Source organism: Rhea americana, unplaced genomic scaffold, assembly GCF_003343005.1.
Source record: "Rhea americana isolate MKP2758 unplaced genomic scaffold, rheAme1 scaffold_123, whole genome shotgun sequence".
Lineage (NCBI taxonomy): Eukaryota > Metazoa > Chordata > Aves > Rheiformes > Rheidae > Rhea > Rhea americana.
The window spans coordinates 2,650,849-2,666,898 of NW_028185295.1; the positions used below are offsets into that span (position 1 = coordinate 2,650,849).

Below are 16,050 nucleotides of genomic sequence, written 5' to 3' on the forward strand. Positions count from 1 at the left end.
GGCCACTTGTGGGGACAGTGGGACGTGTGCGTAGAGCAGTGAGATTGGTTGAAGTAGCAGCACTGGCTGGGAGAGGAGGAGAAGGCTGCTGAGATGAACATACTCACAGGGGAGGTGGAAACTGAAACATAATCCTCTCTCTTGGGCTTGGTACAGGATCTGCAGTCTGTCCCTGATCGGTAAGACTGGTCAGTGCAGGTGGTTCACGTGGTATTGCAAAGGGAAGGGCWCCCCATACAGACCGCTGGGATCCCTGTGCTGTGGAGAAACCTAAGACAACCCGTGCAGAAGAAATCTCTGACTTCAGAGCTTTGAAAAGAAACCTGTTTCTGAGGTCACTCATTTGAATGTAGGCCAGGTCAGTAGTCACCAAAAATAGTCAACCATCTGGTCACTCTCTTTGAGCCAGTGCATACTCCCAGACACAACAGAGATCATGCTGCCCCCTTAAAAACATAGATTAATAGAGGTTGGTGTCTATAGAGCTTCCAGCTTTTTACGTATGCTAAAGTCAGTCAATGAGTGTTGCTAGAAACCATATAAAAATGTGGCATGTGGAATGACAGAGATTAGGCTCAGTTCAAAAGGTGAGCGCAGAAGCTAATCTGTCATCACCAAGCAGGTATGGCTGCCAACGTATTCCCTGCACATGTTTTCTGAACTGAGCTAATGCTCTCTGGTTTTTGGAACTGGTTCTTGCTTCAGATGTAGCAAAAACCAGGACAGAATATTTTGCAACAGAAAATATTTGGGGGAATTAAAAAAAAGTCTGACAGTACTTCCTCTTYTGAGATGTTTGAGTTAATTATTATAGTAAAAAAAAAAAAGACAAACTCAAAACAGGAAACTCTTATCGGCTTGACAGGAAGCTCTATTGCTTTGTGGAAGTGTTACTGCACGGTCATTGCTACTTTCAGTGGCTGTTTGTTAGTAATTTATGGGTATAAGATGGGCGTCAAATCTTCCATGCAACCAGGGGACAGGCCTTAAAGCAGGGATGGGCATTGGTAGGAGAGGAGGGTGGAGGGGAAATACCAGGGAACAGGATTTGTATTATCTTACTACATATATTTACAATGATAAGATTTTCATTGTCTTCTATGGTAAGTTATGATCCTGTTTTTGTTCTGTATTTGGATCAGGAAACAACAAAGCTATGTCTTCAAAAAATGCACAGGCTTAATYTTCACTGACTTCATTATTCAGCAGAAGTAATCAAGGGATGTGGAATGATATGTAACTTCTTGGAAGGGCAACTTCTAAATTTTTCCCCTGTAAAGTATTACATGCTCATATTCCAAACGCATGCATGTGTCTCTGTGTGAAAACAATGGTCATATATGTATGTACAAACTATATATAAAAACCTGTCAAAAGGATTTGATTGATTCTTTTGGATGCCTTGACTTTGTYGTGCTTATTTTTGAACAGAGAACTTGCATATGTATAGATGGCATTTCTTGAAGGGAAAAATYTTTCCTCTAAAGTATCTTTAGCTATTAAAAAAAAATGTGGTATGTAATGTAGTTAAATATATCYGAAAACTTGGCAAGTGTGCTTTACATACTTAGATTTGGAGCTTACAGTCCAAATCTGTCATGTATTTGTGCTGAACAATACTGGCTCTTTGCCCAGTATTTGCTATTTTGGGGAGGGGTGTATGTGTTCAGGTGCTTTGTGGATTGTTGTTATCCTTGCAGTTGTGTGAGGTTATAACTGTCTTAACAAGAGATATGTTGGGTGTCCTGCAAACTGTGTGGGGTGTGCAAAACATGCAGAAGGAAGGGGAATACTCTAGCAGGTTATCACACCCACAGTGTTGATTGCTGACTAAAGTGCTTGTTCATTGTTTGTTTATCTTTTATTTTGTATAGGCAAATCCATTTTGATTAAAACATAAGAATTAAACTTTTCTAGAAATCAATGTGGGACAACAAAGGAAGAGAGAGCTAAAYCTAGATTTCTTTGTGTTTCAGCCCTCAGGGTGGTGACTCTGAAGTTTACCTCTTCCACATTGTCTCTCTCCTCCTCAGTCACTAAATATCCTTACTCTTGACATGACAGCCACTACTTTGACAAGGAAAATGTTTAATATATGATCAGCTTCTTAAGCATAGTTAGGCTGCATAGAGCAGCTGGGGTGAGRCACCTCCCAGCTCAGTAGGTGCCACTAGCAATGCCCGGAGTGTCTTTGTGGGCTCCTGTGCTCTAGCTTTGAGCTTAAACAAATGCAGCAATGTGCATAAGCCTTACCCAGGGACTTAAGAGCTGTGGACTTGGAGAGCAGAGATCCTGCTTCTGGCTGCATTGCTTGGTCTTCTCTTTGTTGAAGGAGTCTCTGAGGAGCAAATGCTAGAGAAGTTAAAGATCTCCATGCTCTAATTTCATAATGGATAATGCAAGTGTGGTTTTCCAATACAAACTCCGCAGTCTGAAATCTAGCTATGCTTGTGGGCTTCTGATTTGAATMCCCTTCTAATAAAGGAGATCCTCAAGTAAAAATATCAAGACTTTCTTGCAGACTAYTTTGAAATTGCAATCTTAAATCCAGAGTGCTCTGTGGAAAGAGGTGAGTGCACCTATGTGCAGCGCTCTTGGGAAAATGGGGTCACTTATTCACTATTGCTCAAAGTCTTTGCTCAAATACAGTTATATTGTTCATATAAAAAGAGGTACAGCACAATAATTCCACTTATGTGTGCCTCTTTTTTTAAATGCACACTCATTTTTTTTTTTAAGGGTATCTGAAGAAATGTATCTAAATATCAATAAATGGAGTTAGTGGCCTTTTCCTCTGCTTCAAATACATGCAGTGCTCTCCCACTTATGCTCATTTAGGAAATAAATAGCTTTTTTGGGGGTCTGCAAAAGTCGCTCTTCCTCTTTTTGTGTCACTTAGATTTTTATATATATAAAAATCTATCTCATAGATATAATCTCCTTATATCGCTTCCCTCAGGCAAATGGCAAGAGCTGCTTTCCCCTTTCCCCACCTTTCTCTCCTCTTTCCCCATTCTAGAAAACACTTGGAGGGTTTAATATGTCAGGTATCAGCTCACCAGAGATGACTGTGTGACTGTGCAAAATAACAGYAGCCTCTGTCTCCTAAAAGGCCTCCTGGCTGCTGCTGGCTCCAGTGGGACAGGGCAGGCTCGGGGCTGAGAGAGGACAGGGAGGCGGGCCAGCTCACGTGCCTTGGAGACTTGTCTCCTTGCTCTGTTGTCAGGAGGTGCCCATCTCCCTTGCCCCTGGGGCTAAGGACTTTGGGGCAGATGGTGAGACTGTGTCTGATGATTATATTTGAGTCATCCCAAATAGTCAGCAATGCTCAAAGTTAACTGGCAGGTCTGTCTGTGTCTGCCTAACCAAAAGCCTCTAGGTGGTGTGGGAAGTTTCTTGAAAGGCTTTTTTTTYCTCTTGACTTAAGGAAAAATGGCCTGTGAACAAGTCTGCCTGGCCCTAGAAAGGATGGGAGGCCAGCTCTGAACATCCTCCTGCCTCTGCAAGTCCCTAAATAGCTCAGCCAAGCCCTCAGGCCCTGCGTTGTCTTGACTTTGGCAGCTTTTTCATACATATCAGAGCTTTGACATTCATGTCTGCAAGGAGGATGGATAAATAAACTYCTGAAAGAGGAAAGATTATTACAGCTATTGTGTACCTTTGGGATTGCAAGCAGTGATTTCCTGTCCCCCAACTATCCCACGCTCTCAGCTGCAAAGACCCAAGCTTGAAAGAGAAGAATGTGTCGGCTTTTGCTCATAACTGTCCCTCTTCAAGGSAAGAGTGAAAATCCATGATCCTTTTTCTGTGAAATGAGTGAGGCAAGCTATCGGAAGCAGATCATTAGAAATATCTGTGACCTTATGTGATCTGCAGGGTTAGGAAAAAGACAGCCGGAAAGGACAACGCATCCTTGTTGTCACATTAGCAGTTTATCATCTCCTGTTCTACATGGCTTGTCCTCCTCCTTGGAGGAGGAGGTCTCTGGGTTTCCTGCTGACCAGGAAGTTGCTGCTCTGGGATGGCCTGGCTGCAAACAAAATGGTACCTCTGCCAACTCTCCATAGCCACACTCCGCTCCCTCCTCTAGTCCCTCCTCTGGGCTTCTTCAGCTCCTTTCCTGCTTTTGATGTGTCAGCTGTGGGCTGGGCAAAGAAGAAACCACCTTGGCTGTGTTCCTATGGGTCCTAACAGGCACTGGCTTTCTCTTAGTTGCTGCCAAAGGGACTGCAGGACAAGGACCATCACTTTTGCTGATCTCAGATGATCTTTAAGTGCTGGGATGAGCACTTCTGTTTCCTCCTGGTACATGGGGTGGATGGGGATTGTTATTTCCTCACCTCCCTAATGGGGGAGGCAAGAAGGACATAACGACTAGTAAAGATGAATCAGTACAGAAGAAGAAAAATGTAAATTAAGCTTGTAATTTCTCCTTTGAGATTCTCAAAAGAGATAAAATCTGCTAACTTTGGGTCTGTACTGAAATGCTACAAAGACTGAGAAGCGGTGCTTTGAGGGTTTAACTGAGCTGTTTAGAGGATGTAGGGGAACAGGGAAGATGTTCAGAACTAGATTTTACCACTTTCTAGGCAGCACATAGTCATTCTTCTGTTCTGCATGTGTGCGTTGCCTATGGCAAATCATCCTTTCTTCTTATAGACCTACTGAATGTTGTTTGCAAGGCTGGGAAAATACTACAGGCAAAGGACTACAGAAATTGAGTCAGCAGAGCTTAAAAAAAGACATGCTGCTGCCAAACCTCATGCCTTATCAATCACCATTCCTGCAAGGTGTTTACTGAAAAAAAATGTCATAAAGGTTGCATGATTGCTGAAACAACTGTGGACCACATATCATGGCCTTGGAGACAATCGATGGTCCATGAACTATAATTTGGTTACTAAGTCCCTCTACTCTAAGGTATACTAAGGTATGAGAGACCTTCAACCACTCCTGTTGTATGGTATTGCTATATTTGATGGCTACAGCAAATGAGGCAAAGTACAAGCATAACTGTCCAGAAGCAATTTCTGATTATAKCATGTGTTGTATGTCACAGGCCCTGGGCTGAAGCAGATCTGAACAAGAGGAAAAATTGGCTCTCAATGTATTATGAGTGTTTGACCCACACATTTTTTATTTTATTGACTTCCTGTGACAACTTGCACTGACATCATTGGCTGCATAAATCTGGTTCTATGAATACTCTTGTCCAGTGCTGTGTGTGTAAGACCTCTGGGATACAAAGTCAAAGTCTCCTCCACTCATTAGTTCRTTCATCACCTGCAGGCAACCTAAAAAGCTCCATGGCGGATACTGGTACTGCRTAACAATCACTAGATCATTGGATCATCAATTTTGGAAGGAACAGATCTTGCAAGATTCAGAAAGAAGAAATAGCATATTTTGGCTTGGAAAGAGAGATTGTGTRCTCTGCCAACAGATGTTGGTGATTGTTGACAGGTGCCCTTGGAAACATGAGACCATTTCTTTTCATGGTTTAATTCACAATCTGTGATTTCTTGGCGGAAAGGTCGTCAGTCTCCTTTTATCCCTTTGGCAAGATGAGTCATTGTAAGTCATAATTTTCCTTGTGGCAAATGGTGCAAGTTCACTGGTTTGTCTGAGTTGCTCTATGGTGGAACTGGATTAATGGGTGCTGATTAGCTATTACAGACGTTTAAGCTTTTTATAACCTTTCTAGGTATATACGTGAACAAAACCTTTTAATGACATATGAAAGCCCTTTACTGAGGGATTGAATCCTCTCATCCTAATCAGGGGTAGTGGTGGTGGCAGYGGCATCTGTGCTCTTGATAATTTAGCATACCTGTTATCTGCCCTTGGGAGTTCAGTCATGATATAAATTAGATTGTCACTGTGTGACATGAAAACTYCAAAGATTGTTGAATCCAAATAATTTCCTCATGTCCTCTTTGTGAATAGCTTAAATAGTAGGCAGCCAGGTAGTTAGCTTCTATTTTGATTCCTTTCCACTCATTTTAGAAATAAAGGTGCTGAAATACTGCCCGAGAAGTAACAGTTGAAGGTGGTAAGAAAAGCTGGCCRGACAGCTTCTCATGTGAGCTGCACTTCCTCCTCTTGTGTGAGCTAGAACTTTCTTAAAAGGAATTTGATTCTCATCTTACTGATAATTACATATTTTAGTAGACTGRGTGGTGGGCTAAAACTGTTCAGAGGTAGTTTTTGGTTAGCATTTGTTTGCAATAATCTTGTGAAGGGTGAGGAGAGGAATTCTACATATACCCTTTGTTTATGCAAAGGCAAGAAAGACAACCTAATTCAAGACCTACAAATACCTCCTACATTCATGTATTTAGAAGACCTTAATGGAGCTCTTGCTGACACTTGCTTATGTGACATGTAACTAGTTGGAATAGAGCTGATCTTAAAACCCTAATAACTTGTGCAGCATTTGACATGCTCCTGGCTGGCTGAGAAATTGGTTTAGCTGACAAACCCTGGGGCATGTGAGATATACTTACTCGCTAGTGATTTCTTCCCTCGTGGGTGGAGAGCAACTGTTTCAAAGTATGTTCATTGTGTGTAAAATACAGGATTTGTTATTTTATCTGCACTGCCTGAAGGAGTTGGAAAGCAACAGGTGACTGACTTGGCTGCACTAGCCTTGAACTTCTCAGTATGTCAAGTTCACAGATGAAACCTTGTTTTTACTCCCCCCTTGCACAGACCAGAAAGAGGAGGGAAAGCCTCATAAGCAAAAGGAAGGAAAGACCAAAAAATAACAGATGCTGTGTTATGAGAACTCCATAAAAATAACTTGGATGTTACAGTCAAGTTACTCTGCTAGAATAACTCAGTGCTATTCTCCATGAGTGTTTCCAAACATGCCCAATCACACTCTGAAGGACTCTTCACTTCTGAGCCTAGCAAGAGTTTAAACACAGTGTATCATGTCCCTTGATTTGCCAAAGCCTAAATGTGGAGTCACCCAGTTCATCTTCCCACAGCTGCCCCTATACCAAGAGAAACATTGAAATGAACAACAGCAGAGGAAAAAGCTATAAATGATGCAAGAGGTGGAGCATGTTYCTAGACGAATTCTGGAAAAGCTTGTCCTCAGTTCCTCTGTATGTACGTTGTTACTATACATAAGGTCAAATTACCCACAAATTTGTTCCCCAACCCAAGGCTGCTACATGAACAAATCRTTCAGGAGTAATGAGTAAATGTAGTTTTCCTGACCTAAATCTGAACATCACTGTATGTAGTTTGTGTCAGAACTTAAGATGGTGGAAAAAMTGATTCTAACCTCTTGTGTTTGATTAAAAATCCCTCTGAACTCTAGCATCCTGGCTAAATTCCAGCTCACAGAAGCAATTGCCTTTTACTAAACTACATCCCTCTTGAAATTTCACTTGAGGAATTTACTTGGTGTAATTACTATCCTTCCTTTCAAATAAATGGTTGTATAGCACTGTTGATCTGGACTGCTTGTCATCCTCTACAGTAGAGAACTTCATTTTTTTTCYGGCTTGCAGCCTGTGTAATATATAGCTTCATTTTTTTTTTTATTTAAATCTTTCCCAGAGAGGAACAGAAATAGCAAAGACCAAATACACTAGTTGCCTTTCAGAGAGAGGAAATTTTTTSTTCTTCTGACTCTGAAGATGGGTAGAGAAGGACATGGCAAGATCAGAAGAGAGCAACAGTAGTATATTCATGTGATCAYGAATAACCTCTTCCCCCTGCTGTAAATGAATAGGTTCCTCTRTATAATTTCCTGGGGAAACCTTGTTCAGTAATTGAGAACATCTCTTGGAAAGAGCGAGTCATGTCAAACATGGATAACTGTCTTTGGTTCATGGAGCCATACTTCCAACAAGGAGAACATACACAGGCAAAACGGTTGTGTGAATAGCCTGAAGTACCATCAGATTTAGCAAATTGTRTCCTTGTAAGACGCAAGAAACGATGAATTATCCAGATAGTCATAACTGACCAAAAAGGGGTGTGTGTGTGGGGGGGGGGGATGTGTCTGTAGGAAGAAGTTGGTCATACTTGAGGGAGAGGATTGCATATACTGTTTAGAAAAACTCAGGGTGATTGAATTCCTTTAAGAAATACAGAGTTTAATGAGCAAGAGTGAAATGTGCTGTGATAAACTTATCACAGAAAGGTTGAGATTGGAAGGGACCTTTGGAGATCTAAACTCCTCCCACCAACCCCCCTGCTCAAGCAGAGTCAGCTAGAGCATGTTGCTCAGGATTGTGTCCAGATGGTTTTTGAGTATCTCCAGAGAAGGAGACTCTACAGCCTCTCTGGGCAACCTGTTCCAGTGCTCTGTTACCCTCGCAGTGAAGAAGTTTATTTTCCTCATASTCTCCAAATATAGATGACTCTTTGGAAACATAATCTCTCAGGTTGTAATCATGCTTCCTCTCTGCAAGCAGGGTGCTTTGTCTCCCCTGCCCTGTTACTTAATACAATTACATTATGATTCAGTAACTCTTCTTTGTTGCTAAAATGCTTATGTTAGTCTTTTCTTCCAGTCAGACTAGGGAAGTTGTATTCTGACAGAGCAAAGTGGCTTTGCAGTAAGTGTTGAAAGAAAACCACAGGTTACAGTCTGTGGTACTGTTTTGTGCACTTGACCTTTGTTGGTAGAGCTCTTTGTGCAGCTGTGCACTTTTAAGTGAATGCTGCTGAAATATCCCAGGGTGGCTGTCGTAGAGACGCAAAAGAACAGGAGTGTCCCTATGATGCACAGAGCATGCAGAACCTGTGGCATGTGCTCTAGTGCTAATATGCCTTAGGTGTGCTGTGGGGGGTGGGGATGATTGCTGCAATATGTAAATAGGAATGAGGTTTTTCTGTGTCGATGACAGATGATTTTGAGATTGCTAAGACTCTCAGTGTATAGCCCACGGTCACTGTCAACACAATGAAAACTGAAGTGTTTTAACTGAGGCTAGTAGTTTGGTTCATAAATTGGTATGCTAAAACAAACACCGAAAGGCTTTGTGCTTTGCAAGCCATTTGATGGATTTTYGACCTATCTGAACACCTTGCCTGTGTATACTGAAAAAGGCTAATAGCCTTCATCTTCTGCCATCTCCTTTGAGGGCCTGCAATCTTCTGCTCTTTAAGAAAATTGTTAGGCCTTGCAGTGAGTCAGTTGGTACAAGCAACACACTTTATGAGCAGCCACCAGAAAGCCAAACTTTGTTACCTTTCCTCTGTATTAAATAAGATTAATCTTGGGTACAGTTCTGCTAGCTTCAATGAGTATAGCATGCAGTTGTGACTAGCTTCCAGATGAGAAAGTAGACATTGCTGYGTATGTCATTTAGCATACTACTCCACGCAGGGCTGACCCGCACATGCACATTTGCGAATGTGCTGAGGATGACTTGCTTTTTCTATTGCACACAGAAATAAGCTTTTTGGTCKTCTTTTACTTTCCTTTTGGAATTCAGCCTTATTTCATTTCACTATGTAAGGAAATAGACAGAGCTGACCTTTCTTTTTTAATAATGTTTTAGGACCAGGGTACAAAAAAGGTTAATGCATTAATTTTTTAAGACAAGTGATAAATGTACTGCAATAAGCACACCCTACATACATAGAATATATTTCTCTATATAATATGAACAGAGATATAAAATAAGTTATACTTGTCTTGGTTTTTCATCACAGTAGGAGCTCAGCTTATATAAAGTGACAACAGGAATTGGAACAACATGCTGCTTTAAAGCAACAACCAAAAACCAGAAGACTGCGTGTGAGTGTAAGCGTGTGTGCGGGGGCTGGAGGGGGGATAAAATGGGTAATTGAGGGATTTCTACCAAAATCGAGTCTTAAGAAAACAGAAATTTCAGAGCATGACAGAGTGGAACGTCTCTTGGCTCAGGGTGGAGGCTCTGGAAGGGATTAAGTGTTACTGTGTGGGGAGAATGGGGGTAGGTGAAGGCTGTCAACACCCCGGATATATCGGGGGGGGGGGGGGTGTCACAGGCAGTATAGCAAGCTCTGCCTGCTGCCCCTCTGTGTTCTCTGCTTGTATGAAGGACAATCTACCCAACAATGCAGGGGGTTTTCATCTTTACAGTAAGAATGGGACCTAGTAGCTTTCACTGCACACAATGAGAGTAAACATATCACTTCACAGGAATGATAAACACCACCACTGTTCAAAGGCTTTTGAAGGAGAAAACACTATCCACTTGAAATGTTTAGTGAGCCTGGGACTGGTGAGTCCTCTTCCAACCTACCTCATCTCTGCCTCCAGCACCCTCTCCTGCTGTTTCCCTTGAGGTGGTTGTTCTCTTGGCCATTCTCTGACAGCGAATCTCCCCCAGGGAGCAATGGGAGGTAGAAGCGCTTGGGAATTCTTAAGGTCTCTCCCTTTGTGGTTAATGAGGAATTTCAGCTGCCCTATTCAGAGCCAAGCCATTTTAGATTTCTTCTGATTTTAAGGACAGGGAATCACTTGCAAAATTTGGATTTAAAGGTAAATCTAGATTCATTAAATTCTTAGGTTTTGTATCTGGTATAGGCTCGTTACGGATTAGGAGGTGCTCTTTAGTTTGGCTAACAGCATGGTGACCTTTTTGTGGTTTTCCCCTTCACTAGCGAGGATCTTAAGTCTCTTGGGGTTTGAGACCAATCAAATGGCGCAAGTGCAGCCAAAGCTCAGGAGTGACACTGGCAGTTAATTTCTATTAGTGCCTATTCCATTCTCAAAAGATGCAGCCCACTTGAGTCTTTCTTCTACTCCCACTTGTCAGCTTCTTCTAGTCTCAACATTCTTTGTATTTATAGACTAAACATTAGAAAGCAGCAGGGAAATTACACTGGAAGAGTTAATTGCATATTATCTTGAAGGACTGGACTTTGTTTTGCCTTTTTTCTTCATACAGCAGAATAGGTATAAATCCAAAGGTGATCTCACATCTAAAGGTATAATTTAAGTAAACATGTTTTTCTAGATCTCTTCTTTCTCCCTTCCCCTTTCCTCTCCCCTGCAACCTTTCCTTCACTCTGTTATTTTCCTCTTGGATGGAGGGAGGAGATGGGAAGGAAGCTCATTTGGCAGCTCATGACCCTCCAACTTTACTTTAATGAGATGATTCGCCAAGGCAAACTCCTCATCATCCAGCATGCCATCTTTGTCGATGTCAGCCAGTTTCCATATCTTGCCCAGGACAGTGTTGGGCAGCTTAGACCTTACCATCTCCTTCTTTGCATTGGCACCAGTTATTTTACCATCAACAGGCGAGAGCGTGTAGAAAATCTCATCATACATAGGCTTGTCCCTGGCTACCACCCACTCAGCATCATCGATCCCTTCACCAGCGCCTTCACCATAGCCGTGGCCAAATGGACCATGCAGGGTGCCCTCGAAGGCTCCGCCCTTCACCATCTGGGTAGGCCGCTGTGACTCCTCCTGGCGTACAAGCACCATGAGCTGGGCAATGTCATTGGCCAGCATGTCTTCCACTGTCTCCAGTAGCTTGCTCTTCAGGGGCTGGAACTTGCTAAAATCCTGAGCCTGCAACTGATCCTTAAAGTGGGACAACAGAGCAAAGGGTGAGCATGGCTGTACACTGTGCAGGGTGGGCTCCCGGTCCGCTAGAGTGGGGGGAACACACCATTCCTTCCTCCAAGAGCCCTGCTCCATAGCATGTGATGAGATTTCCCCAGCTGGTCTTGTTTCTACTTAACCTTCTTTAATCCCTATGGAGAATCATCTCCTTTACCCTCCCCCCACCTACCTATGGGGCTGACAAGGTACAGAGAGGACAATATGTTTATTCAAAGGCCCAAATGATGGCTGTAAGCAAATARAAGAATCTTCTGTTTCAAGTCATATGTAAGAAGCATTCTCCTCAGCAACCAAATGGCTAAAGGCAAATTGTGCATCTCTGCATGGTCACTGTAGCTTTTGCTACACCCTCCAGCTGCTGCTGTGCATTTCTTCCTCCTCAGTATTCTGAGGAAGGAAACACCACTCTGGCAAAAGACTCTTAGCAGTAAAACCTCTGTCATCATGCAGCATAAAGACAGTAGGACTTTAAAACAGGCCTCTGTTTCTCTAACTTTCACACCTAAGTACAAGTGCTTTGAGCAGGGTCTGAAGATAAATTCTTTTTTGAGAACTGTAAACATTCTACAGCTTTTTCCTTCATCTTCTACTTATTAAATCCAATCTATTCACTCCTACCCTACTACAGTGGGATTTTTTTTTCATTTATTCACTGGTTGTTAAGATATGTGTATATGATCTTCTATTTAGTACACTCGGTAGATCTCATTCTCAAGAACTTATGGAAAAAAATATATATATATATTTGAAAATAAGAGAAGATGCTGTATTTTCCATAGGGAGCTAGTAATAACTTTAACAGCTCAGTAACTGGGAACAGGTTCCTGCTTGGACTGAAGCCACGCAGCAATGTAGCCATGTCCAGTATTGTTCACATATACAATACAAGGCCCTGATCCAAGGTCTTTGGAGTCTTTGATTTATGAACACTGGATCAGCCTCAGCTTTTCAGCACACAAAATTTGCTTCTTTCCTTAAAACAGTCTGGGGCTYTTAGTATTCATAGCCTCCTTTCTCTGAGTCTTTTTAGAAACAAATAGTGAAGTAGAGGATAAAAAGATAAAGTCCTTGAGGAGAGGCTTACGTGTAGGCTTTTCAAGAAATGTATCCTTCATTTTTAATATAGATTAGCAGTATTCTTAGGCCTGAAAAATCTGAGACTGGAATCTGGAACTAAAGAAAAATGGAAGAAATRCTTTGCAGCTAAGAGTTATCTAGGCAAAGACTTGAGAAATGAAGGCAGCTGAAGCTTTGCATGTGCAAAAATATTTATGCCTAAATATAGTCTTCATATAGTTCAGGGCTCATTCAGTAATTTCAATACTGCACCAGGCCTTTTGCATGGGGAACAAAAGTCAAAGTATGTGGCTTCTGCTGTACTCCCTACAGTTATTCTAATGGTCGGTCTTTGGATGTTTGGTCTGTCTTTGAACGTTTGGTCCATGGTCTTTGGATCTGCATGGAATGCTGCCACTTACCTGCATCTTCCTCAGATTAGGGAAGTCTCCTGGTGAGATCTGATGCTCCCGTTCAATTCGGGCATAAATCTCTCCCAAGTTGTTAACAAGCTCTTTCTTTTTATTGTCTTTCCCAAATACTGAGGGCATTTCCTTCTTCAGCGAACTGATGATGTAGGCATGGACCTGAAGGGCATTAAATAACATGGAAGGAAGACTATAAGATTTAAAGAGCGTGTCAGTATGTTCTTCCCAGTGCTCCTGGGAGTACTTATGCTTAGGACTCAACTCTATCTTGTCTCACTCTGAAGAGCAGCCTGAGCTCTTCAGTTTGCCCCGATCTGCCGATTGTCACTTCTGTGCTAAGAGCTGCTCAGCTGTGTTCTCTAGCTGCGCTGAGACAAGGTGAGGATGGTGTATGAGCCCTTGGCATGCAGAGAGCAATATTCATAGCTACTCCCTCTGGGGAATTCCCTTCTCACACACCAGGCATAGCTTTACAGGAAAGTCCCCTGCCAGCTGTACCATAATTGTCAGCACACAGACTTTTTGGAGCTCTTTAGATTTTGTTTAATATTTTAGTATGATTGACTCATCAAGTCACGTGATGCCATTCTATTGAGTACTCTGCACTTGAGAAATGTGAAGGCTCAGACTAACCATTTTCATCAAATTAAGTCTGCACTCTTCCTGTTGATAYTAATGATTCTGAAAGCAGAATCTATTTTATTATTCCCAGCAACAGTGATCAACAGTGGTGGATATAAATCAATTTTACTATTATTATTATTTTTGCATGGTGGACCAAGCTTTTTCTCTTGGAGATGCAGACCCCTGCTWAGAAAGTTTTTTAGGGATCCTTTGAAAAGAGGGATCAATTTATCTTGATCCCTGTTCCCAACTGATATGAGACTGTTTCCTGTATTTTGAAGAGCAACATTCAGCTCAATTTAAACATTCATGGAGATGGAACTTCTGGCACTGCTCTTTGGAGTTATATTCTCATGCTCATTGCAGGCTTATTGCCATTCTTGTGAGTCTGCACCTCCTCTACATCCATCGAAGTCAGGTTTCTCTCTTTGCTAAGGCAGTTTAAAACAAAAGACCAGCTTCCAAGTTCCCTTGGTGTATGGTTCTGGCAATCTGAATACGTCTGAACGCTCTTGCAGTGCAACTGTTTTCYATATCCCCTTCAGTGTGACCTACTTTGATCTGTGGTAATCTATATCACTCAGGCCTGTGATGACTGACACACCATGCAAAGGGGTTCCTCAAAACATTTAGGATAAATACATGAGACCCTGGGGCAAAACAGGATGGAAAAGAAGTAGCTCCATGAGCTGGACTGGCCAAGACTACTTCCCTGCACACTGCAGAGTTCACATTGAATGCTTGGGCCCATGTGTGGCAACATTTACCTTGGCCAGCCGTGCTCGCTTGATGAGATCATTCAGCTTCCTCAGGGCTGCGTTGCGGGGTAGGCTCTGAATATCCCTGAACAGGTCCTGCTCCTCTGCCTCAAAAAGCTTGCGGTTGTCAGGGATGAGCAGCGGATGGGACCAGAAGGAGCCAATGTAGACCCTGATGACCTCAGGAGTGTTGACGATCTTTCCCAGAGACCACATGAGGGCACCGTACACCCGCATGAGCTGCTGAGTCTCTATCTGGTCTGCTTTGTTGAGGACAACTCTCATCTTGTCCTCATGGTTCTTGAGGGCCTTGATGACCTCKGAGAATTCATCTGAGATGTCCAGCTTGTGCGCATCAAAAAGAAGAATAATGCGGTCGACCCGCTCTGCAAACCACTCTAGCACAGCAGCAAAGTCGTAACCTGAAAGGGGTGGAGGAAGAGCAGAGATGCATACACATGGGAGGAGCGAAGGTTGTTTGCCATACCTGAGCTACGCCAATCAAGGGTCAGCGTGCAACAAGGAAACTTCCCCTAGTAAGTCAGACAGTTTGATAAATGAAACAGGAAACATGATTCCTGACCCCAGACTGGGTGGGAATGAGGCATTGCTCTTCACACTGAAATACCTAAGAACTGCATAGTTAAGAACGATTCTTATTATCTCTGGATTAAGAGATCATCCAGAGAAGTCTTAAACTCATACCACAGATGCTTCATTTGAATGCATACCATGGAGAAACTGYTGTGTTCAGACAGCTACTGCTATAGCCTTGCACGTGGCAACAAGACAGGTAAGTCTAGCTTCTGAAATAGTGGCCATCAGCAGAGCCTACAAAGGCTGTGGAGAACCAGGTAATTACAGTATCTGTATCCAGACTATTTTGAGATGCATATTTTTACTGCTTAGTAACTCTCAGGTCTTGTCTAGTAGTGTAAGACTAACTTTAYTCCATCCTACTCAAAACCTAGGATGCTAATGACGTGCCTTGCCTGAGTAATCATCCTGTCATAGCTGCTGCATGCGCACAAAGCAAAATGACTTGCATTTACCTTGTGAAGTACTTTCTGCTAGAAAGCAGCAYTGCCATAAATACCAGAGGTGCATTCAAGTTAAAAACATTAGATTGGAATTTCACATCCCTTGGAATTAAGGCTAATGGATTCCTAGTGACATAGGACAATGTCTAGGAAATGCAAGGCATAATAAACTGTGTGAGTGTGTAAGTAGATGTTTTAAAAACAACAGCGATAACAGCAACAAAATGACCTTCTCTCYCAGCTCTGTGGCATTTCTTCACCTTCTTTAAGGCCTTACTGAAAAACTGATGTTCCCCTGATGTCCTCTCTTACGCTGTGCAGCATTTGGGATTACCTGTGTTACCAGAGTGCCGTACTCATGTCAGGAGAAGCTTTTTGATTAAAAAAAAAAAAAAAAAAAAAGAAAAAAGGCCTTTTCTGATGCTCCTTTGCAATATAGTTTCTTTCCTGCTGGGCAGGAGAGATCAGGATACAGCATATGCTACTTGCATTTAAAGCCTTTAATATGGTGCTTTCATGAATAAATTTTAAGAGAATTAGTTCAGTGGTGTGTG

The 16,050-nt window shown here is 42.3% G+C and overlaps 1 protein-coding gene across 1 annotated transcript in view; it reads right to left on the bottom strand.

The window, feature by feature from the left end:
• Positions 1 to 9,499: 9,499 nt before the first annotated feature.
• Positions 9,500 to 16,050, bottom strand: part of EHD3 (EH domain containing 3) — a 30,518-nt gene continuing 23,967 nt past the window's right edge. The window contains exons 4-6 of the mRNA XM_085325814.1: positions 14,466 to 14,878; positions 13,069 to 13,233; positions 9,500 to 11,548 (exon numbers count right to left, since the gene is read on the bottom strand). Of these exons, the coding sequence (XP_085181940.1) occupies positions 11,021 to 11,548; positions 13,069 to 13,233; positions 14,466 to 14,878 (1,106 nt within the window). The 3' untranslated portion in view covers positions 9,500 to 11,020. The remainder of the gene's footprint in view (positions 11,549 to 13,068; positions 13,234 to 14,465; positions 14,879 to 16,050) is intronic.